Source organism: Benincasa hispida, chromosome 9, assembly GCF_009727055.1.
Source record: "Benincasa hispida cultivar B227 chromosome 9, ASM972705v1, whole genome shotgun sequence".
Taxonomy (NCBI): Eukaryota; Viridiplantae; Streptophyta; class Magnoliopsida; order Cucurbitales; family Cucurbitaceae; genus Benincasa; species Benincasa hispida.
Window position 1 is genome coordinate 90,637,976 of NC_052357.1, and position 26,463 is coordinate 90,664,438.

The 26,463-nt window shown below is 31.0% G+C and overlaps 1 protein-coding gene across 1 annotated transcript; it reads left to right on the forward strand.

The window, feature by feature from the left end:
• Positions 1–21,009: 21,009 nt before the first annotated feature.
• Positions 21,010–25,325, forward strand: LOC120085266 (UDP-glycosyltransferase 82A1). Its single transcript, XM_039041169.1, has 3 exons — positions 21,010–21,561; positions 22,536–23,017; positions 24,776–25,325. The coding sequence occupies exons 1-3, from the start codon at positions 21,072–21,074 to the stop codon at positions 25,178–25,180; spliced, it is 1,377 nt and encodes a 458-aa protein (XP_038897097.1). The 5' UTR covers positions 21,010–21,071; the 3' UTR covers positions 25,181–25,325.
• The last annotated feature ends 1,138 nt before the right edge of the window (positions 25,326–26,463 follow it).

Sequence of the window (26,463 nt, forward strand, 5' to 3'; positions counted from 1 at the left end):
CTCCTTGTAATCCCTTGAATTGTCCCACATTCTGAATCATCTGCAGCATAATCGGTCGTATTTCAAAGCTTACATTCTTCTCAACCATAGGTCTTGAAATTCCAGACAAGAATTTGTAAAAATCTGGTGCCGCATAGTTCCTCATAGGAATGTTGTGGTCAGCAGCAAGAAATATGGAATCTTGCGCTGGCCAATTTTCCATTTGATTTCCTGCGGGTACCTCATTATTATTAGCCATGCTTCTTCAACACTTAATTCGGCCCTGATGTTCTTCTGCGCGAATAATACACTTGATCTCTGGGCCCGCTTAGAATTTCTGGATCACTCAAGAACTCATAAGCCGTCAGACTGCTCTCCGCGACAAAAAGCCAGTACAAAGAGATCTGTCCTGCAAAATATCACAAACATATTCAACACTAACCGTTACCAATCCTCGGCAACGGCGCCATAAACTTGTAACGCAAAATTTAGATTCCTTGTTATGCATGCACTGTGATGATAGATAATGTGCTACAAGCTCATGTCCCCAGCAACGACGCCATAAACTTGTAACGATAATGTGTTATTAATTGGATGCTCGTCGTATGCTCTGCGTTGTCATAAGTTTCCTTGCGTTGAAACCAAGTATAATTTCACCGCAAGTTTCTTAGAGTGATCCGAGGTCGAACATAGGGATTGCATAGTTAATGCATTATGTTCGTGATATATGTGACCAAAAGTTTTTCAATTAATAAAAGATTGGTTTATACAAGTATTTAAAATTGCGGTAAAGTAAAATATGCGGTAAAGTAAAGTTGCAGTAATAAAATAAAATGAGATAAAAATAAACCTAAGCTATGGTGATACAAGATATAGATTACATGATACATGATACCGAATTTGAGACTGACTGTGAAGATTATACAAAGAATCGTATTATGTGGTGGCAAGGCTTTATGTACGAAGCAGAAAGAGAAAAGATAATTAGTACAAACATCGCAAGTTCATTAATTGCGTTAAAGATATAACTACAGTTCCGCTTTCCCTGGTGTACACCTCTCGGTGATTGGCCGTGTTCCCACATATCTGTGGTGAAATAGAGAGGAACGTAATGAACGCAAGGTTGCTTCCATCTCTGGAAGTACTTCTCGCTTTAGTTAACGCATTCTTCTAATCTTCTCTCGACAGATCAGAATGACATCTTCACTTCTGCTCTCACAGGTGAAGATGCCGTCTAGCATGCTTTAACTAAACATATTTATTTCTTTAGCACAAATTAATTTACTTGTTTAATTTATTCTAATTACTAAGGTATTAAGAAAACATCGTAGAGAAAGCGATTAATGAAAGAACAGAAGTAGACAGAAATATGGAGATGAAAATGATCATGACATTTAATTATAGAATCAAGCATTTGATACATGGTGTGAATGATTTAGACTAAGAAGATGAGATACAATTGATGATAGAGATAGAAACAAATACAGAAGAGTGCCAACGTCTTGACACAGATCTGGATGGATAAATCGCCTGCCGGCATATGGAGTGAATGGAAGGATGATCGTCCCTCTCAGGCTTACTCAACCGGTAGAGTTGATCTAGGTACAGAACTTCACGGCGGGGATTTGGAATGATTCACCCTGAGACTCACCTCTCAGCCTTGTCTCTTTTATTCCCCGATCTTCTCCGATCAGCACTCAGATCAACCTCTCTCTCAATATACAAATATCAAAATAGCTCGTATCAAGTATATTTTTCAGTGAATTCTCTGAGGGTATTTGTAGATGAATGCTCTGACTCTCTGCCGTGTGGTCCCCACTTTATTGTTATGAAAATTCCAAAAATGGTGGAATAAATATTCCTTCTGTTATGCAATCAATCCATCAAAAATGCACAACGGTTAGTTGTACACGTGTCAAAATCCTCCGCGATTGCGTTGCTCATTTGCATCTTTCGATCGTGTGCTCGCATGCGGTGTTGTTTTTGATTACTGCATGCGGTTAAAGTTGCGTTGATCGCAAAGCTCTTGATCGATTGTCGCATGCGCCGTCATTGCGTTGATCATCTATTCATTCCTGAATGATTGGCGCAATACGACGTAGATTCGTTGTTCTTCTTATCTTAAGCCATGAACGCATGCGGTGACTTGATTTCCTGCAAAACAGATTTGAAATATTCTTTTCTACCATCGCAATGGTGTCAGTAGGTGTATTGACGACAATTTATAATTCTTGCATTTCTTAGCTAATTTCTATATAATTGATGCAACTTTCCTTTCTTTTGGCCGCAATATCTAAATAAAGCAGTATAAATAACTTGTATTTCTACAAGTTATCAAACACTCTCTCCATCCACCTTGATATTGACCTACCCAAACATCATCCGTTAGGGGGACACGCCAAAGGTGCCATGAGGCCGAGGGTAGATCTCATGGTGTGGACTATTTAGGAGAAACGTGAAAGGTTTAAGTGAAACATCTCATGCCCCAAGTACCTCCCACTGAATGTTCTACTTAGGGTTCATTAACCTAGACAATCTGGCTACTGATTTTAATCTAAGTCGTCTTTTTAAACTCTGCTCATAAACAACGTTTGTCTATGAAATATGAACAAGTTCAAGTAGTCACATTTAAACACTTTAATGGACTGTCAACTTGCATTCAGACACTGCATTCAGATATATACTATCAAATTCACCTTTGCCTAGGTAATTCAGGTCAGGGTGTACGTTTTCGTCCAACTAAATACCCCGCCTAGACCAGAACCCGCCTTAGACAAAAGGTCCCTTATAGATAGATTTGCTACACTTTAACCTTTTATTAGCCAATTTAATCCTATTAAACTGATTAAAAGATTAAAGCCTTAGGGTTGCTAATCGTATTAGAACCGTGATCTTAGGTCTATGTGATCCAAGTTTTAAACACTTTAAAACTATGTCTTTCTTATTTCTTTAGTTCTAATTTCTCTTTAACTTTTAAAAAGAAACAACTAAAAAACATCGAGCACAACGATATAATAATTATAAAGGAACCTATATGTCATGCTTCATGCAATGTCTGGTCATTACTATACATAACTTTTATATACGCATAATAACCAAGCAAACATGCTTTCCATTCACCCTTATACTATAACAATTATAATATAAAGATGATGCATGTCAATGCTTTTTATGCATGCATAAATATAACTCTTATATTATATGATGCATGAGCATGCTCTTACATAATTAAATCATGTTTCTCTAAGTTATAACAATTACAATAAAGAGATGATGCATGATCATTACATAACCTAAGGTGGGATTTACTATATGTGCATACCATATGACATATTAAAAACATACATCACATGTAATAAATAAAGAATTAATGGACCGGGATGAGTCTTTACAAAAAAAAAAAGAGAATGAAATAACCCTATCTATTAGATTTTTCATCGAGCAAACCGGTTCATAGGCGAACCGGGACTTGAACCACTAAGAGGAATCCACCGTGTAGTAAACGCCGTAGGTAGACGATCGTCCAACGCGCACTAGACGATAGAAGAAAAATTAAACAATTGTGTAGACGATAACGAGGCTGCGAAGCCTGATCATCTATGCAATTGCTTAACGCGGCGAAAGGTAAATGATTTACCTTGCGTTACTAAGCGATCGTTTAATCAGTTACTAAGCGATGAAGCTTGCTGACCTAAACGATCGTCTAGTGCGCACGTGTATTAAACGATACGCGAGCATCCCATCGTATACATGACCCGACACTCAACGATCGCGTACCCAATCGTCAACACGATGCGATCAACCTTTGATCGCATATTCCATCGTTTAACCGATGCGATTAATAGCGATCGCGTATCCCATCGTCTGCACAATACGATCATCAGCGATCGCGTACTCTATCGTCTGCACGATCCGATCAACCCTTGATCGCCTTCTTCCTCGAAGAAGCACAAAGCTTGCACCGATCTTTATCACAAACGACTTAAAACTCAAACAGACTTTGAATACAGACTCGATAACGATTATTAATGCCAAAAAACGCAGGGGCCTTTATAAACAACCACAAAAGTAAAAGAATTAAATCAAACCGAGGCTAATTATCCACGAAAACATCAATTAATCTGCACATCCACAACAATTTAACCATTAAACAGTGTAGAAATGCACCCACCAAGAACGTAAATGTCATTTCGTTGCAACATTTGAAATCGGAGTATCAGAACCTGACTCTAATACCAATTGAAGGATCTTTTAACGAAGAGTTCCATGAGCGCGTTCAGATCGCTCTAATTTCACAGTGACCGAAATACACTAGATACATTCAAACACACAGTTATGCAAACATACAGTAATTAACGACATGCTTTGAACAAGAAATAACAAGGGAAAGAGTTCTCATACAAGTTGAAGACGGTCTTCAAACTTTGGAACTCAACGCAGCGGATGACCTCTACCCGATCAACCAACGCCTAGTAGATGCGTCGACTACATCAGCACGAACAACCGCAACAACACGAACGTAGCGAGGACGACACCACCAGAAAAGAGCCCCAGGTATTCTCAGAGTGAGAACCCAAAGCGTGGTCTTTGGTAAGTTTGGTAGAGGTAAGAGGAAGAACTGATGGTGTAGGCGATAAGCAAGTGGGAGGGAATATGAAGCTATCATATAGCAAGATGTTTATCGCTTAGGAGAAACTACACGATCGTGTAGATTTTACCGAACAATCGTTTAAAAAACAGAAAGTGATCGTTTAGCAAACACGATACACTATACGATCGTTTAGGAAAGCTAACCGATCGTTTAGACCTTAGTGTGCAATCGTTTAGGCGCTGAGTGACTATCGTATAAGCTTTCGATATTAAACGATCGAATACGTTTTTACACCAACGCACTCCTTCGATCTTTTGTCGGATGAACCGAACAAATCAAAATGAAACAAATTTCATTTTTATTCATCGGTTACAATAACCGACACTGTTCCCACTAACACACGTCCGAACGTGATGTTGGGTTAATTATATATAATTAACCAATTAAAATATTAATAAATATAATCATATTATATTTTTAACCTATAGTTTGATATCACATATCTACTATAGTAATTTCTCCTCTACTTGATATAAATCATATTTACATCTAATTTTCTCCAAAATAATGTATCTAATACATTAGATACATTTAATCAATTATATCATATGTGATTAACTAGTCCAATTATATCTATATAATCGAACTTCCTCTTGTCAATTTGGACATTTCAAATTAACCCAAACACTGATTCTCGACTTTATCCAAGCTACCTAGGGGACCTAATGGACCTGTGGCTCGAAGCTCCAACGGTTCGTGAATAGCTGACTAAACTCTTTACCACGAGATTCACCATCCGTAACTATCGAACATTTCACTAAAGACCAACAACTGAACTCTTCTTACCACAGATATATTTATGTGTCCATCGGATATAACCAATCATGAGTATGATGACCCTTCATAGATGCTCGTAAGTATAGCTGGGCCAAATTACCGTTTTTTCCCTGTAATTACATCTCACTCCTTAAGTACCACTGATTCCTCTAATGAACAATACTACATAGTCCAACTATGTGTGAACACCTCTCGGGCCAAGAGAAGGTGTGTGGTGCCACATCGTTCAAGTCCCAAAATCAGCCTGGGAGCTATCTATCTACTTACCCCTGCCTCGGGAAAGGAGTGAATTCCATCTTGTGTAGCTGAGTTCCCAGCTCTCAAATTAGGCGAATCCCCAAAATGGTAGGTTTGAATTGGCAACCTAGCCACTTGCACCTATACAAATCAAATGACCGCCCTCAATGTCAGGAGTTCCTAACTCACTCAGGATTGAGGTCATGTTACCTATGGTCATCCTAGTGAAGTGAAGTCTCTGTCATGAGCGGTGTTATATAACGAGACGTTAACACTTCGTGGTCAAGTCTTATACAAACTCTTTGTATAGGATGCCCTTGCTCGTATGTTCCCAACACGAATGATTAGGATCAGACCATTTATGACAAGTCACACACACTTGTGACCATTCCACAGCGGGCCGCATCCGTAGCGTTACCAGGATAAGGTTTACCTTCTATATCCATATACTACAGACTATTTTGGTTATCACTCAAGATATGATCCATTTGTATGTCACCACATACATGCTTGAGTTACATACAGATAACCAGGGATTTTATGTTTATTAGTTTGTGGTAAAGCAAATAAAATATGCAATTGAGAAAAAAACAAGATGTGAAGTAAAATATCATATATTATACAACAAAAGCATTCGTACAAACTGTTTACAAACTACAAGACACGAGACTTTAGGGCATCAACCCCAATATAATTAACACCAAGATTCTATATATTTGAGCTCTTGGTGAAATGCTGGGCATAATTGACATCGAAATTCATATATTTGAGGTTTCTCGATAGAATCTCGGATAGAATTAACATCGAGATTCAGTATATATCCCGGGTATAATCCACCCAATTTTTCGAAATTTTTTATCTTTCACAAAATTTTAAAATGTTGAATCAATTTGGAAAATCTATTTTGATAATTAGAAAACCCATTTGGAATTTTAGAAATTCATATAATTGTGAAAACATAAATTATGCTAAAGATTTAAAAATTATATAATAATTTGATACGATATTTAGTAAACATAACCGAATTTGGAGAAAATTTGAAAATGATTTGGTATAAGATTTGGGAAGATTACATAAAAAAAATAGCAAATCTTGATGTGTAATCAGGCGAGATATCGAGAAGGCCTCACTAATTTAGAAAAAAAAAAGTTGATTTTTTAACTAATTATTGGTGGTCGATCTCACCTGAGATGAACCGAGAAAAACTATTTTTACGAGTTTTTAAAAACCGTATTAGTTTTTTGTAAAGTGAAAACCTAAACGTGCTATTTTTTTTATAATTTTTCAAAGTGATTTAAAACTTAAACGTGCTATTTCTGATAATTTTCCAAAGTGATTCTTGGTCAAATATGCCCTAAAGGGCCGTTTAATTAAAAGTTTTATAGATGCTTGAGAGTAAATCATACCAGGGAATAGGATGTCTAAGAATCAAAGATACTGCGTTTGCTTATGTATGGGAATGAGAATAGGATGTCTGAGAGTGTATTATATTTTATGTAATTATAAAGTTTAAATTAATCAAAATTAATTTCAATAATAAATTTTTGTTTGTCAATTTATTTTTATTGCATTAAGTTATTAGATTAGTTTTAACCCATTAAAATTTAATTAAATTTATCCATTCACCCTCTAGTTTAATATATTTATTATCAATTAAAATTTTAATAAATTAAAAAAAAATTTGACAATTAATTTTAATATCAATTTCTTTTTTTTTTTTTTAAATTTTTCTGTAGTTTTGTTAATCGAAGAGTTAACTAGCTAATTGTTTAATGTCAATTATAGGTCTTGTATATACAAAAGAAATTGGTATAAAACTAGTTGATTTTAAACAATATTTTTAATTTTAGAAAAATAACTATAATTATAGATTAAAACTAGAAGCATAAAGGTATAAGATTGTTTAATCGAAAAAAAATTAACTTATTTTATTATTAGTTAATTAATTAATATTTTTTAAAAACTAATTAATAATTCTAATAAATAATTTATGATGTCAATATATATTAAGAGATTTAAGGAAATATAAATATGGTTATTCATATTAATTCATAATAATAGAATAAATCATTATAATAACATTATTATTAATAAAATTAATTATATATGTCATTTATAAATTTAATTTAAACATATTTATAAAATTAAATAAATTAATCCATATCAAAAAAGAAGTAAAACAAATTAAATAAAAATATAAAAAATAAGAGAGAGAAAATCATTGAAAATGGAGAAAATCTACATATTTGGATAGTTACGAAAAAAGTGGAAATATGAAATGTTTTAGAATAAAACATTCCCATTGGAAGATTGAAAATTTGTGACAATCATAGTGATGAAATATTATTTGTTATTCCCGCCTTTTAATCCGATGTATCAAATGAGCCAAATGATTTGCTACATTCCATGGTAGCATGCAGTAGTATACAATACATATTAGAAATTTCCTCAGATGGAGAAAATATTTGGGAAATGGTTTTTTCATATTTTACTTTTAGATAATTTATTTTTTATCTTGTCCATAATTGTTTTTAATACTCAATTTATTATATTAAAATTCATAATCAACTCCATCAGGTGAAAGTGTTGCTCATAGAGAATTTATGGGTAACTAAATATATTGACACTTTTGCATCTATATTAAACTAAACCTGTTATTTAAATATGTTATAAAAAAGAAATGAATTTTTGTTGATGGATGAGTCATATATTATAACATGCTAATTTTATGTATATGAAATTTCTAGTAGTATGCGTATCTAAACAACTTAATAAAATAAAATATCGAGTTAATTAATGATTAATTGATACTTTTAATCCCTTTTAATAGCTTTTTAGATACTTTTAACCCATTTTAATAACTTTTTATGGAATGATCTAGTTTGTAAATTCTAAAATATATTAGGACTAAAAGTGAAGACTTTAAAAAGATAAATAATTAAATGTGGAGTTTCTCAAAAAGTTGTAGATCCATTAATATTTTCATTAAGAATCTTTTTACGGGAAAATTAAAAGGATATTGTCCTTTTAGAAACCATTTAGGAAACTATTGTTGTTTTTTTAAAAAAATAAGTCGAGTGTTGAAAATTCGACCTAGATAGGTTGAATTTTGAACCCTCGACCTTCTTTTCACTTGTACGTCAAACTTTGAACCCTCGACATTGTCCTTCCTAACATTATTATTGAGTCTGTTTAATTATCATTCCGGAGACCTTCCTCTATCAAAAGATCGTATTTCTAAATTTTCATAAAGTCCCCCCTGGAATTCCTTCCAAAGCTTGTTGAATAATTTTTATGGATTCTGTCATCTCAGCAAGTCTGACTAAATAACGAGCTAATGAATCTCCTTATTTTTGCCACTGAACTTTCCAATCAAATTCGAGAACGAGATTATGAGAGAGAGTGAGAGTTTGAGAGAGTGGGAGCGAAATAACGAGATTTTGATAGAGAGCGAGAATACCATACAAATTTCTTTTTTTTTTTTTTTTTCCTTTTTAATTATTACACATTCCACCTTCTTCTTTCTAATTTTTTTTTTTTAATTTTTCATTTTATAAAAATAATTTCTAAAAATATTTTATTATTTTATTTAAACTTAAAAAGAATAAATTAAAAAAAAAACTCATAAAAATAAAAAAAATGTAAATTAAATATCTCATTTATATAAAAATAATTCATCGATTTCGAGCTGGACGTCGTCGATTTCGAGCTGGTTGTCGTCGTCGACTTCGAACTTGAGGTTGCTCGAGTTCTTTTTTATGTTGCTCTAGTACCTCTGCAGGCGCTTCATAATATAAATATTCATTATGCTCTCAACGACCCCGACCATGTCCATGCACGTATGAAGACGAAGGACCAGCCCCTGAGTCATAATGTCCTGAACCAAATGCTGGCATCATCATCATCGGGCTAACATAATTAGTTTGACTCTGTATCTGCGTCATAGGGGGCAACTCCTCCATATTATGTGCAACCTCATCAAACTCATCCTCTTCCCGAACAGGTCCTCTACGTCTAGGAGCTGGTGGAGGAACAATAGGTATATCGTACATATAATGAATTTCCTCCGTATAGTTTTGGTTGTCACTAAATATAGCAAGAACCTGGTTCGGATCATTCGCAATCTCACGGAGTCTACTGTTGTTCGATCTCTGTGAATTATAAAACAATTAGACAAAATTTAAATTAAAAAAATAGATAATATTCATTCATTTACCAGATGACCCACAGCTGCTATCAGACAAGTGACGTAGCGCCTTGTGATATTATTATACCAATGAATATATTTTGAAGTGACATTTGTGTCAAACTGTTCAAGAGAAACCCCCACTGTAATAAACCTTGCACGATAGTGCCATCGTACTAACAAATGTGTAACTTTTTCGGACCAATCTCCAGTCCTTAGGTCAATATCATGTAGTACGGGTTCAGTATTACAAGGCGATGGGACATCCTGCTGAAAACCGAATTGTCTCATCACCCTGTCAGAAAGATGTCACTCACCAATGTGAAAACATATGAGAGGACTCATCGTCCGCCATATGTTTTGACCATTCGTAAAAAATTAGGCAAAGTATGCACAATAATTTTGTACGGCTCCCAAATAACCTGAAATACAAAATATTATATTAAAGAATATTAAAGACAAATACAATAAAAATGTCAATAAAATAATCAATTAGGAATGTAATGTACCTGTTCAGGTTGAAGCAGATCAAACATGTATCTCTACTGGTTGACTACATGTGTGGCTGTCCTAGTCACACAAATTTTGTCTCTCCACCTAAAATTTTAAATTGATAATTTAGAATTTAAATTAACTAGATCAGTGATATAAAAATTAAATTGAATTAAAACAAATATACGAGAACCGTAGGCTCGTCCAACTAACTGAGCATCATTAACATGATGTAGCTGTGGAGCCATTGTTGGAAATCGCTTCCAAGCCCATAGTTGCAAAAGTATGAGAGGCCCAGCTATCTCTCGAACCTCAGGTCTTGTTGCTTTGCATAGTTGTCTATACAACCATGCCAAAACATGCTCCACCTCACGAATACCGCCCCGCATCATGGAGTTAAGCTAATAGTGGCAGGAACATCAAGTGAACAAAATGACTTGATTTATCTGAAAACAGACTTCCACCCATCATTTGTAGTATATATGCTTGCGCATATCTTATGATGGTTTCCTCGTCTGCATCATCTGTGAGCTCACGAAATTGTGTTCCTAACCATATTAAACTTAACCTCGATCCTTTAATCTTTTCGGAAGGTGGGGTCGCACTGAGGTACAGTTGACAAACTTCTAATTAGTCATCGTATATCACTCCGGTGACCGGCTCACCGTCAACAGGTAACCCCAACAACACTTCTATGTCTTATAGAGTGATAGTGCACTCTCCAACAGACATATAGAATGTATGCGTCTCGGGCCTCCATCTCTCGACCAAGGCTGTGATCAGATGCCAGTCTAACTGAATAAATCCTGCCTGTCGACGTCTGCAAGATATTTCTCCAGTAGTACGATCTCGCCATACAACATATGATCGATGAATGGACTAGTCATACAAAACATCGGGATCAACAGGTCCTGGGTTTATCTTGACGCGCAAATGCATCCCTTATTTCTGCTCTTTTTTCTCGAAATAGTTCACGCATTTGAAGAATGTTATCTGAGCAAGAGCATTTATAGGCAACATTCGAGCTCTTTTAAGGACTCCATTTATGCACTCTGCTAGATTTGTCGTCATCCCCCATATCTGAATCCTTCATCATGTGCTTGAGTCCATTGCTCTAAACTAATATTGTCAAAAAAACTTAGACAACTCCGATTTATTCCTTTGATATCTTCAATTGCTTTGTTGAACTTTTGAATTTGAAACTGACACCCGACACGATAAACATAATTTTTCAATGAATTAAATTTATATTTTTTATTGAAGTTGCTGATGATATGTCGTAAGCAGAAATGATGGTGACATTTCGGTCCCGTCCAACCATTTCCTGGGTTGTTCATTGCTGCAATTATACCAGCATGTCGATCTGAAATTAAACACACCTCTTCGTGTGTTACAATTTCTCTCAGGTGTTTCATACTTAGTGATCTCGAACAAGCCATCATACCGAGCGATACTGTTCGTGTAATAAGTGGCAAGCATTCAATATTCCATGCTCACATTTTATGGCCGTTTGCTCACATTTTAACATGAACTACGAAGATTTTATTAAGGACTACTACAAATTGTCAACGTATGCTGAATGTTACTCTCCTCAATTTCAACCTGTACCGCATGAAGATTACTGGATCACGTACCCTAATATGCCTAGAAGACCTGGTAGACCGAAAAGTTCACGTTATCACAACGAGATGGATTGGACAGAACCAGCCACTCGACAACGATGTGGATTTTGTAACCAATTAGGATATAATCGAAGGTAGTGTCCTTCGTTACTAAGACGGGCTCCAGATAGAGGGATTGAATAACAAATAATTTTTTATTATATATTCATTTTATTGTATATTCAATTTTTTTTTATAATAATCTATTGTATATTCAAATTTTTTTTTTTTTGTAATCAATAAAGTTTTACATTATAATAATCTAATATATTCAATTTATAGTATAATAATATTATATATTCAATTTATTGTCTAATGATTATTCAATTATAGTATAACAATCTAATATATTCAATTTTTTGTCTAATGATTATTCAATTATAGTATAATAATCTAATATATTCAATTTGTTGTCTAATGATTATTCAATTATAGTATAATAATCTAATATATTCAATTTATTGTCTAATGATTATTTAATTATAGTACAATAATCAAATATATTCAATTTATTGTCTAATGATTATTGGCTTTTTTTTTTTTTAGGTATATATATATTTCTATGGAAAGTTCAAATAAAGTGAAGACTCTCGCTCTCTCAATCTCGCTCTCTCCTAAGATCTCGCTCTCTCCTAGGATCTCGCTCTCGCTCTTTCAAAGATCTCGCTCTCTCACTATTGCTCTCTCTCAATATCTCGCTCTCTCTGTTATTTTGTTATTTTTCCATTAATGATATTACTAGCTTTCATTTCTTCTGGAAACAAATCACAAACACTTTTTTTATTATGGATCTACTACTAGAAACTCAATGCGTAATCTTAGCATTCAATGTGTATTCTTAGATAATCTCATTTTTCAATTTTATTTACACCATTTCATTTTACCAAGTTCAATGTTAGTCAGTTAGTCAATATAAACTAAATCTCGCTCTCTCCAACCTTCTCGCTTTGAATCTCGCTCTCTCTTTAAAATCTCGCTTTGAATCTCGCTCTCTTCTTAAAATCTCGTTCAACATCTCGCTCTCTCCTACTATCTCGCTTGAATCTCGCTCTCTCCTTAATCTGCTTCAGCCCACTTATCTCCTTAATCGCTTTTGAAGTTTCGACATGTGTGTAAACCTTCGACAACCTAATATACAAAAATTTTGTTCGTAGACAAAGCTTATTTTGGAATTGTCTTTCATTCCAAGGCATAACTTGTATCCATGTGCTTCATATTCACTAGAGTTCGCTCCCCGAAATATAGCCATTCCCACCCCTTCACGTCAATCCCACAAGCCTCTGTCTAATTCGAAATGATAACAAAATGCATAGGTTGTTAGAAGTAGCTCGAGTACACAGATACATATAGTATACCATCTCATTACTTTATTTCCTCTATGAGGAAAAAAGAAAAGTAATAAACCTGCAATCTCGAGGGTGAATGTGTGTCGAAACTTCAACCTTCAACAACCTAAGTGAGATTCGCGAGATTTTCCTTGTCGAGGGTTGAAATTTCGGCTTATGTATTGTTTCCAAGTTTTTCTTTGTTCATCGAGTTTTCAACGTTCGACTTTCACATTACTCGAGTTCTCAACGTTCGACCTCTAGCCTCGAACTCCCAAAACAACAATATTTCTCTAATAAGTTTCAAAACAACAATATTAATATTAAATTAGAATTACAAGTTCTCTCTCTTTTTTTTTTTTTAAGGAATTAGAATTACAAGTATAACTATTGTAATTCAACTATAATAATAATAATAATAAGTAATTAAGGTTTTCAACTAGGTGAAATGAGATTTTGTTTTTCTCGAGTACAAATAACAATTGCGAGGATGAAAAATCAAATCTTTGACCTTTAGGAAAGAAGATTAAACTCACTTTGACCCTTCAAATAAGGTTAGTTATTGTCCACTCAATTTTTTTTTTTTTTTTTTGTCATGAATGATTACTAGATGTATCATTTTGGTTAAATAAGTTTAAAAGAACGTTAGTTAAAATTAAATATACTTAGACCCGGTATGATAATCATTTTATTTTTTGTTTTTGAAAATTAAGTCTATATCTTCTCAATTTCTTACAATGATTTGCAGTTTTTAAGTACAATGATAGAATTTTTAGCCAAATTCTAAAAAGAAAAAAAAGTTTTTAAAAGCTATTTTTTAGTTTTTAAATTTTGACTTGGTTTTTTAAACCATCGGTAAAGAGTAGATAACAAGAAAGAAATTTGAAGATAGAAGTAATGTCTTTAAGCTTAATTTTCAAAACAAAAAACTAAATGGTTACTAAACAAAACCTTAATAAAATACGTTCAAATTTAATCTATATACTATCAATAAATGTTAACATTAGTCATCAAGTTAGTTTGAAATTATTATTTTCATCGAATTGTAAAATAATAATAGTAAACATTTTTAAAAAGCACACAATATTATTAAAATTTCAAAATTTATAAAGGAAAGTGTAATAGAAACTATTTTTGTAAAATAATAATAATAAAAAAAAGAAGTTAACCATTCATTTATAACCCGATCATAGGAATTAACTTCTAAAATTTATTGAAAATAGTCAAAATGAGCACAATTCAACTGACATAGTGTTCATACTATCAAACTTAAAGTTAGAAATTCGAGTACCCTTCTCACATATTGTTTAAAAAAAAAAAAGAAATAAAATGAAAAATTTTGAAAATGTAGTGACCAACCATGAGCCACATTGCCTCATATGAAAATCAAGAATGAATGGTTACCACTTTGCTCTTGTTTGGCAACAACCTTTACTATTTCTACTGTGGAATGTACCATATTGGGCCTACAAAAAGGATTCAAACCTTTTTTTTTTGGATTCTCTCAATGTATAAATGATTATGGAGAGTTTCACATTGTTATCATTTTGGATATTTTGAAACCCAAAGACTTGTTCCATCAACCTCTCCCTATTCATGGTGAGAAGAAACTAAAATAATACATGAGAAGAAGCCAAAATGCAAGTTGCCTCATGTTTATTGTGTAAGAATTTGGTCTACACTACACACTTCTGGTATGAGGGCCTACTTTCATTCATTCATTGCTGCAGAAGTAAAATTTAAGAATTTATAAACGAGACTAGTAAGTACTATTATAATACAAGAAAATTTTCATATTTCATAGGGTTTAAGATGTGTCTCTTAATCTTTGACAATGTCCTTTTTGTACTTTTTCGAGACTTTTACGTGAAAATTTACATTAAAAAGAGGAAAATTGTCAAAAATAGCATCAAAATGTTTTCTCATTTTACAACTAGCACATTTTTTGGAAAATTGTTTAAATAGTTTTTCTCGATTTTTTTTTTTGGAGATCAAGCCCCGACACTGGAATAAAAAAAATTAAAATTTTCATCTTATATCCAAACTATCAATTCGTTTGAGTTTTCTCGGTGAAATCTCAGCCAGGATGAACACTAAAATTCTACATAATTTTTTCTTTAGAATCTTACTTAATCTTTCCAAAATCTTTCAAAAATTTTAAAACCACAAGCAATCACTCAAGATTGATTAGAAAATCTATTTGGATAATTGGTAAATCCATTTGAAAATTCAAATAATTACGGAAATAGAAATTGAAAAATTCAGTTAAGTCTGAAAATAAAAATTGAGTGTAAGATTTGAAAGGTTATATACATAAGATTTGGTAATGGAGAAAATTTGAAAAGATGTAACTTGTAAGGTTTGGTATAAGATTTGTAAAGTTTATTTAAAAACATTATATAGCATCTCTGTGTTCATCTTGGGTGAGTTTCATTGAGAATTACCAAAAGAATCAATAGTTTGGATAGAAGATGATTTTTTTTAAAAAAAAAAAAAAAAAAAAAATTAAATCTCAGTGATCGATCTCGGTCAAAAAGTACAAAAAAGAAGAAAATTATATCAACGAGTTCTTTAAAATTATGCTAATTGTGAAAGATGAAACTTTTTAGGGTTATTCTCGACAATTTTTCTTTAAAAAAAGTGTATTGATAAAAGTAAAATAAGTCTCAAAGCATATAAATTAAAATAGTATTTTTAATCCAATCTAAAAGTGGATAATTCTCATATCTTGTTATGCCTTACTAGGAATAGTTTTGGTTTGAAAATGATATGGATCTATGTAACTACTTGAGCTTCAATTTGCAGTATGAAGTTAGGCTTTTAGTAATTGTAAATTAATAAATTAATGTGAAAAGAATTAGTTATTAAATATTAAAATGTAAAATAAGCCAAAAGAATCTATGAGTGGCTATATACCTAAACACCAAATCCTTAAAATGGGGATGGTGGTAGTAGTGGGTGTGCAAGAAAGAGCATTAAAGTAAAAGTGAAATTAATGTATATTTATTATTATTATTTTTTAAGAATAATGAATATTTATTTTCATATTTATACTTTAGAAATAGTTATATTTTAGTTTATATAGTTTTGAATATATAAATCCTAGAAATAATCTTTATCATTATTTTCTTATTTTTTTTCTTTAATATATACATATCCTACTATTCTTTGTCTACGTTTTAGAAATATGTTCATATGGTTCTTTTATTGTATTAATATCATTATTAATTTTATATAAAAAAAAAAAAGTCACTCAACTTGAACATAAGACATCTTTTGATAATTATTTGATATTTTATTTTTAGTTTTTGATACTTAAGCCTATAAGCACCATTTTATCTCTAAATTTTTTGGCTGGCCATCTACTTTTTTCCAATATTTTTAGATTAATTGTTTTAAATGACAAAATTGCTTAAAAATATTTTCAAATATAGCAAAATGTCATTGTTTACTAGTGATAGATGTCAATCGGTGCTTGTCAATGTCTATCAGTATCAATGATAGACACTGATATAGATACTAATAGACATATATATATCACTATATGTCATTGATAACAGTGACGTTTTGTTATATTTGTAAATAAATTTACTTATTTTTCTATATTTGGAAGAAACTCATACTTTCAAAATCAAGTCAAGCTACAAAAACTGTAAAAAATAGTTTAAAAGTTTGTTTTTGTTTTTTGAATTTGACTAAGAATTCATCTCTTTTACTAAAGAAAAATGTAATTTATCGTAGAAAATGAAAAAAAAATTAATTTTTAAAAACAAAAAATAAAAACCAAATAGTTATCATAAAAATATGCGACTAAAATTGAAGCTAAAAAAGCAATAGATCTTGAGATCTTACATTTTTATTTTTATTTCTTTGCATAAACTTCATCATTAAGCATCATATTGCATGATGGTGAAAAGAAAAGTATGTGCTTTTTGATAATGTAGTCATGGCAAACGTGCTTTTTGTGTTTTATTTACTCTCCCATTATAATAATATATACTTTCAAATTATTAATGGTTTATGATATAGTTTACTTGAAATGTAATGTCCATGTCCAAGATTTAGAATTTGGATTGCTTTGATAAAAAAAAAGAAAAGAAAAGAAAACATTAATTTGTTCATTACAACTTCTTACTTATAAATTACACTTAATGTGGGCTCTAATTAATTATCGTTTGCTAACAATATGTAATCCTAATCAAAGAAAATCGTAATTTTACTTTGTAATCTAATTGTGGATGAGAGAGTGGTTAATGAGATTATCGTTAATAATTACTTAGGATTTATTCCCTCTTTTTATGTGAACCTTTGAAAATTTTTCGGAATTTACCCTCACACATCATCCATCCTATTCAAATATCGTCCATATGATTTTCATTGCATTTAAAATCGAGACCGGTTTTCGTATAAAATGGCTCTATATCTGTACTAATATCGATACCAATACTAATCTAAAGAACAATGATGTCGATACACTTTCCGTTACTTTTAATCATGTAGTGTTGATAATGATCAATGTCGATATCAATATGGAATTTGAATACCAATATCGTTATCAATACTGGTATTGATTATTGATGTCAATATTTTTATTTTTTAAATATCTATATCATACACAAGATCAAATCTAAGCAAAGTAATGATACCGACACACAATAACTGACCCACAGAGCAAGATAGCGACAATAAAGGAAATGAAATGAATGATTGAACAAATAATTAGAAACTCATATACTAAACTTACCAAATATTAGACCAACAATGAAAGAAGGACATTTGAGCAAGGAATCACAAGAGGAAGACGCTTGAATATCCAAAACAGTCTTTTTTCCTCAATAGAGGAAGAATCTATAATATATAGAAATTGGCTACAAAGAAGAATCTTCACTTCGCTCTTTTGCCCTCACAATTTTAATTAAATTCATATTTTTCGTTCTCCAAATACTTATGTTGCAATTTATACCGGGAGACACTACTATCTAAATAAAGTTGTTACACATTAAATCGACGCATTCATTCACATATGTGCTTGAATAAAACTGCTGAAACATCAAGATCCAATAATAAGAGTGTGCCTAAAATATTGTTTATAAAGAGATTCTCATATAATTAAAATTTGGTTGATATAATATTCCTTTCTATTTTATTTTTCTCCAAAAACCATATATTTAAAGAACCCACTGAAAATTACTCATCAAATAATAAATTATTTTACAATGTCATTTATTTATCATAAAGTGTTAATTTGTTGTTTTTGGATTGCAACATATAAATAAATCTTAGATTATGGAGCTAGTATTGTTCATGATCTTATTTATGTTTTCCATTTAAACTAAAATGAGATGTTTGTTATTCATATTACTATTTTTTTCCATTCACGACAAGGTCTCAAAGGAAAATTAAGATAGTATGCACCATTATTGATATCCTTTGACAATTCACGTGAAATGATAAGATTCGACAAGGTCTCGAAGTATCTCTCACGAACATCACTTTTTTACCACAAGAAACATTGATATAGTTAACAAAATATGATATTTGGACATATATTTTCTACCTTTTATATATTTACTGAATGTTAAATTATGCTGCACTAATAAAAGATGTCTCTAAAATGTTATTTACAAAGAGATTCTCCTAGTAATCAATGTCTTATTTATAGAAGACTTCTTTCTCTCTCTCTTTGGATCAATCTAAAATTTAAAAAAAAAAAAAAAATTAACCATGAAATAAAAAACTATCTTACCATGCCACTTCTTTTATCACAATTTTAATTTACAACTTTCATTTCACTGCATTATATATATTTTAATAATTTTAATCATCTATGTGTGTGTATATATACATTCAATACCTTTTAATTTTATGGTATTTTCTTCTTTTAGCCTTAATTTTAATAAAATTTATATTTTATCTTCCGGCCATTTCTAATAGAATGCAACTCCTCGAATTGAGATATTTGTTGAGAGAAAAGGGTTGAGATATTTGTTGGAGAATGCCGTTGGACATAATTACACATCGAATTGACTCATCCATAAACTTATGAATGCGATCCAAATAGTAGATGTAAAACATCGTGATTTGACAATAAAGATGTACTTAAATAGTGTTTATAAAAATAATCTAATAATCAAGATCCAATTTATTAAAACACTTCTAATTTCTTTAACTATCTTATTCTATCTCAATTCTTTATCAATTTCAATTTACAAATTTTCCTTCAGTTGCATTATATGTATTTTAATTTTAATCGTCCATGTGTTCCCTATATCATTTTATCTCTTTCATTATTTTTTAAATTTTATGTCAAATATTTATTATTTGAATTCAACATGAGATATATTTATTGCCACCACGAGTATAGTTGAACTGACATAAATGTGTGTTATTAGTCTCAAGATTAGAGATTCAATTTTTCCATCCTACATTTTATAAAAAAAATAAAATATCTATTGGTTTAAATTCTAAATATGGAATTACAATTGATATTTTAATTTAAAAAATATTTAAATAAATTAAACCTTCTCCTGAAAAAAAAATTATGTGAATTGAGTTGATAACGGAACAAACTTTTACAGAATGCTATCTTTTATTATATTTGTTTGAAATAATTAGACATTCCCCCAATTACAAACATTGAATTTGTATAGGATTTTCGTTAATAATTCTGCATAAATAATAATAATATGATGATAATGATAATAATTTTTTTTTTTTAAAAAAAAAAAACCAAGACCCATTCAACCAAACCGGTGAAGAAACAATTAATTATACAAATGATTGGAAAAAGCAATCATTTTTACATTAAAATTATCACAGTATATTTTATACGTATTTGAACGATTAAACCAGAGGAATACATGAGAGAATAATGAATTTGGAATTTAATTTATATTTCTAAATTCTTCAATATAAATTAATAATAACTTCAAATTCCATTCAATCAATCAATCAACTAATTTAATTATTCCGTGCTAAAAAAAACTACTTTTTGTATAAACCACTTATGTGTCCTGAATTTAATGTTTATGTACATATTCCAAGTTATTTTAACGGTCAACTTAATTCATTTAAAACAAAAATAGAATAAAAAAATTTCATCAATCACATAATCATACTCTAAAATAGAAATATATATACAAACCAAAAAATAAAAAATAAAAAATAATATATACTTTTTTATTCCATATTTGACACATCATTAACATCTTAACTACTTACTAAAAATTATGAACTCGAATCATAAGGAAAAAATCAATCAAAATCGGTATGTTATTAATGACCGCGATAGATAACGATAAATACTATATGTATCTAGTATATGATATTTTGCTATTATATGTAAATATTTTAAACAGTTTTGTTATTTATTAATTTATCTTATGAAATATCAATAAACGTAGTATTAGTTTTAATTTTAGACTAGTAACTATTTTAATACTCTTTTTTAAATAAAAAGTATTGATATGTAATTTTTTAAGAGATATATATATATGAAAAAAAAAGGTTTAGTTGGAAGCTCTCATTATTTTAATGTAGATATAATAAATTATATTTCATCTTGCCTTTTACAATTAAAAATATCTATCATTAATTCAAAGTATATTAAAATTTCCATCATGAATCTAAAAGAAAGTTTATTCCACATGTTTGTCACCCAACCCCACCCCATCCCAATTCTATATATAGACATTTTATGGAGTTCTTGTGCTCCACAAAGAGAAATACCACAAAATTGGATAAAGATATCCAAAGAGTGAGACATGAAATATTTTTCAAAAAAGCCCAAGATCATATTGGTTCCTTATCCGGCTCAAGGTCATGTCACTCCTATGCTAATGCTTGCAGCTGTCTTTTATCGTCGTGATTTTCTTCCTATCCTTCTCACTCCTAATTATATTCATCGTCATATTTCATCGCAAATTTCGTCTACAGATGAAATTCTCTTCATTTCCATGCCAGATGGCCTCGACGATAACATGCCACGTGACTTCTTCACTATTGAGACTGCTATGGAGACCATCATGCCAATCTACCTTAGACGAGTTTTGAGCGAGCACAGTTCTAAAGAAAACAACGATGGTAGTGGAGTTGTTTGTATGGTGGTTGACTTACTTGCTTCTTCCGCCATTGAAGTAGGAAAAGAGTTTGGAGTAACCGTGGTCGGGTTTTGGCCAGCCATGTTTGCCACCTATAAATTAATTTCAAATATTCCTGAAATGATTCACAATAACTTCATTTCTTCTGATACAGGTTAATAATTTTCTTTCTTTCATTTTCTTTTTCAAATTAAGTTTTGATGGAAAAAATATATACTCATGGTTTAGGCATCAAAGGTTCTTAATACAATATTCTTATTATACATTAAAAATAACCCTAATTTTGTAGTCAACCATATTCTTCTCCATTTTTTAGATGATAATTACTTTAATCATTGTACACTTACATCTCTCCTTCTAAAAAACTAGCTCTTAGATTTAATTTTTAAATAAAAAATTACGAGAAATACTTTATTTACTTAAAAGTTTTGAAAGTTTCATTTCCATTCTATTCTAAACATGTGTCAATGAGGATGAGACATTTTTAATTCAAATTCAATGTGAAAAAATATATTATATAAGTTGATGTGACAAATGATATCTTAAATTTTAAAAAAATAAAAATTAAAAGAAATAATTCTCTGATCAACACAAGCATCTTTCTATATAACTTCAAAATTTTTAGTTCTAAACTATGGTTCACAATTAAAATATAATACTTCTTTTTACTTTTTAGTGGAAAAATCAAATTTATAACTTCAAAATTAAGATATAATTGCATTTAAAAAATATATATAATTGAAACCATATGGATTTATTAAATTATTTTATATAATTATGAAAAGAAAAATAGTTAGGCGCATTTCGAGTGCACCTATATTTATGCATCCTATCAAATTATCCAATCATTACTTGACATGTAGTAAATGAACTTTACTTCTTTTATAAAATATTTTAATCATTTTTTTTATATGATAAAAGTGAGATGCATAGAGATGAATGTATTTTACTTTTAAAGAAATGTTTCAGAATGATTACGAAGTAATTAAAGTAATTTTAAAATCACATCATAACATGATTTTAATAATCTAAAATCACTTTTAACATGTAGCATGAAGATTAATGTTTCATGATTAGAGAGGAGTTTTCTAAAAATCACCTCATCCTAATTAAGAAGATGAGTGACAGGATGTCCAGAAGAAGGATCAAAAGGGTGCGTTCCGAGCCAGCCGCTGGTGTCGGCGGAAGAACTGCCGTGGCTGATCGGAACATCGTCGGCAAGAAAAGGCAGATTCAAATTCTGGAAAAGAACCATGGCTCGAGCGAAATCCCTAAAATGCCTTCTCGTTAATTCCTTCCCAGAAGAGGTCCCCCTTCAAAAACCCATATCCAAAAGCTCAACCGCCGTGTTCCTGGTCGGACCTCTGAGCCGGCACTCGAATCCGGCGAAAACGCCAAGCTTCTGGGAAGAAGACGGGGGGTGTGTGGAGTGGCTGGAGAAACAGAGGTTGAATTCGGTGGTGTACATCTCGTTTGGGAGTTGGGTTAGCCCAATCAACGAATCGAAAGTGAGGAGCTTGGCTATGGCGCTTTTGGCCTTAAGGAAACCATTCCTTTGGGTTCTCAAAAGCAATTGGCGAGACGGTTTACCAATCGGATTCCAACAAAAGGTACCGCTACCGGTTTATTATAATCCCAGTTCCTTCAATTTTAGTCCTCTAATCTTTTAAATGTCCAATTTCAGTGCTACAATTTCAATAAATGTGTTTTTTCTTTTAGAAAAATATTTTTTTTGTCAATACATTTTGAGTTTAAGTTAGGTTCCGTATGATTTCTTAATTTTAAAATATTTTTATTTTAGACATAGTTTAATAATTTCTTTTTTTAAATTAAGTTTTTTCTTCTCCATTTTTTACCATGATTTATATATTCTTTTAAATACAATGATTGAATTTTTAGCTAAATTTTAGAAACAAAAACAAATTTTTTAATGGGTACTTTTTTTAATTTTCAAATTTTGACTTTGTTTTTTAAACCATAGCTAAAAGGTAGATATCAAAAAAAAAAAAAAAAAAATTGATAGTGGAACTAGTATCTATAGGTTTAAATTTCAAAAGCAAAAACTCAAAAACCAAATTGTTACCAAACGAGCCTTAGTTATTAAGTTCTAATTTTGGTTTCAATTTGATCTTTAATTCCAAAATATTATACTCTGAGTCATTTTAAGTTTCTTTTTTTTTTTTTCAATTCAGTTCCTGATTTTAAAGATTTATACTTTTAACTTTGGGTTTTCACTATATACTCACTTTTATTTTGACTTTAATATCTATTAATTAATTTATAATAATTATGAACTCAAAATTTAAAATTAATTTTAATATTGATAGAAAAATAGTGAATTTTAGTTACTTATAATTATTTAATTCTTTTAAATTAATTAAAAGACATCAACTCTAATAATTGAAAGTGAGTATTTGGTGAAAATTTGAGATTAAAAGTATAAATCTCAAAATCTAGAGACTAAATTGAAACAAAATTCAAACCTCAAGCATCAAATTGTTACATTTTGAAACCTATGGACTAAATTGAAATCAAGCTTAAAAAATTTTTCATTTTTGAAAATTAAACCTATTTTCTCCTTATTTCTTACAATGATTTGCATTTTTCTTAAGTACAATAGTTGAATTCTTAGCCAAATTCTAAAAACAAAAACAAACTTTTAAAAACTATTTTTTTTTTTAGTTTTCAAAATTTGGCTTGGTTTTTTAAACCATTGGTAAAAAGTAGATAATAAAGGAAGAAATTTAGAAGTAGAAGTAGTGTTTATAGGCTTAAAGTTTCAAAACAAAAAAACAAAATCATATGGTTATCAAATGAGGCCTAAAAGTGTAACATTTTAAAAAACCAACGATCAAAGGGTTATCAAACGAGACCTAAAAGTGTAATATTTTAAAAACCAAAGATTAAATGGTTATCAAATGAGGCCTAAAAGTGTAACATTTTAAAAACCTAGAACGAAACTAAACGAAAAATCTTGGACCAAAAGATAAATTTTCATTTTTTTTAAAAAAAAAAATCAAATTATATATGAAGAGAATTAGATTGTTAATTTGAGTCTCGTAAGACCCTTTATTAGTATCTAATAAATAGGATATTTCTATCATACAAGTTGAACTAAAATTAAAAATATTAATAATTTATAATTTCATATCTAATTAATTCTTAAAACTTTTTGGCCCCAAACCGACCGAACCAAACTGTGAATATTCCTATTTATTTTTTTAATTAAAAAAAATAAAATAAAATTTCATATATGTAACTACAATATTAATTAAAGAGGAAACATTCATGTGGTGTTAAAATGTGATTTTAATTAAAGGCATATAAGCATATAAACTTAGTACATTTAATCATTTCATCACATGCAGACTCAAAGCTATGGGAGGGTAGTTTCATGGGCTCCTCAAATTGAGATTTTGAAGCACAAAGCAGTGGGTTGTTATCTTTCTCACTGCGGGTGGAACTCGATCATGGAGGCGATTCAATGTCGAAAGCGACTGCTTTGTTTTCCGGTGGCCGGCGACCAGTTTTTGAACTGTGGTTATGTAGTGAAAGTGTGGAGAATTGGGGTGAGACTTAATGGTTTTGGAGAGAAAGAGGTTGAAGAAGGAGTGAGGAAAGTGATGGAAGATGGAGAGATGAAGGGGAGGTTGATGAAGCTTCATGACAGGATAATGGGGGAAGAGGCTAATTATAGAGTCAACTCTAACTTCACAGCCTTCATTAATGAGATCAACAAGCTTCCAACTAAAGCTGGACATTTCATCTTGTAAATTCTTGTAGTTTTCTAAGTTGGATTTCACAAAAACATGAATTATTTTGATTATGTTCAATTGTGGGAATTGAATTCACCTCACCTACAAATCGATATAGTTTGGTTTGCTTTTAAGTAAAAAGTTACTACTCAACTTAAACTAATCAATTTAGTTGGTCTGATTTGATGAAGTTTCTTACCACTAGATTATGCCAAAGGATTAAACATGACTACTTTTGAATTATGTCCATTTTAATTGTTAAAAGATATTTGTAAGATCACACATCTGCTAAGATCTTGTTTTGTTTACATAGTTAGAATGAGAATAAGAATAATAGAGTTTTTAAATGTTATAAGGTGATAATGAAAATTGTGAAGAATCGAGAAATATATAGGGTTAATTTTAGATCACAAGGCTCATGCTTAATAGTTGGGCCTAGGGGGACGGTTAGTTTGAGTCATGGTCCAAATCAACGTGCTTAGCCTCGACCAAGGTCAAGACCGAGCCTAGTAGAATAGTTAAAGAGACATATCCTATGCATATCCTGGCCAAAAGCATGACCCTAGGACCAAAGTGGGCCTAGGAGAAGGTGCTTGACCTCGGTCTAGCTAAGTGCGAAACAAGGCCCCTCACCTCGATGAGTTGAAAATTATTCTGAACCGATTTCTAAACCCTATTGGGACAACTCTAGGTCAACCACTCTTATAAACACATCATGATAGCACCAGGGGAAGGTAAATCTATTGTCCACTCACAAACTATTAACCAATTGCATGGTCCACTCTCTGACTTAAGAATCACAATGTTATCTCTATCAGAGTTTTAGCATCAACACAAAATATTTTATATATTAGACCATAAGTTGCAATTTTGAATAGTTGATAGTAGCCACCTATCTAGGTAGTAACTTAGGGTCATAGGTTTAATAAAAGACTTTAAAAGAGAATAGGTTCAATTCGTAGTGGCCACTTTTCTAGGATTTAATATCCTATCTTCGAGGTAAGTGTAAACTAACCCAAATAACTTTAAATTTGTTTGTTTTTATAATTTTTTCTAAAAATTTCTATCAACATATCAATAGTTTATTATGTTGGAAATGACTTTTTAGGCTTAGGCCCATAGGAAAAGTTAAGAGAGTGGGAAGTTGTATCCCACATGGATAGATTTAGAATTACCTGGAGGGTATAAATCCCAAGGAATTCTAGATGAGAATCCAAAGAATTAAATTTTTATTATTTACCCTTTGTTTGTTGGTTTTTGTTCGTTAATAGACCTTTCTTTCCCGTCCATATGTGAGAGAG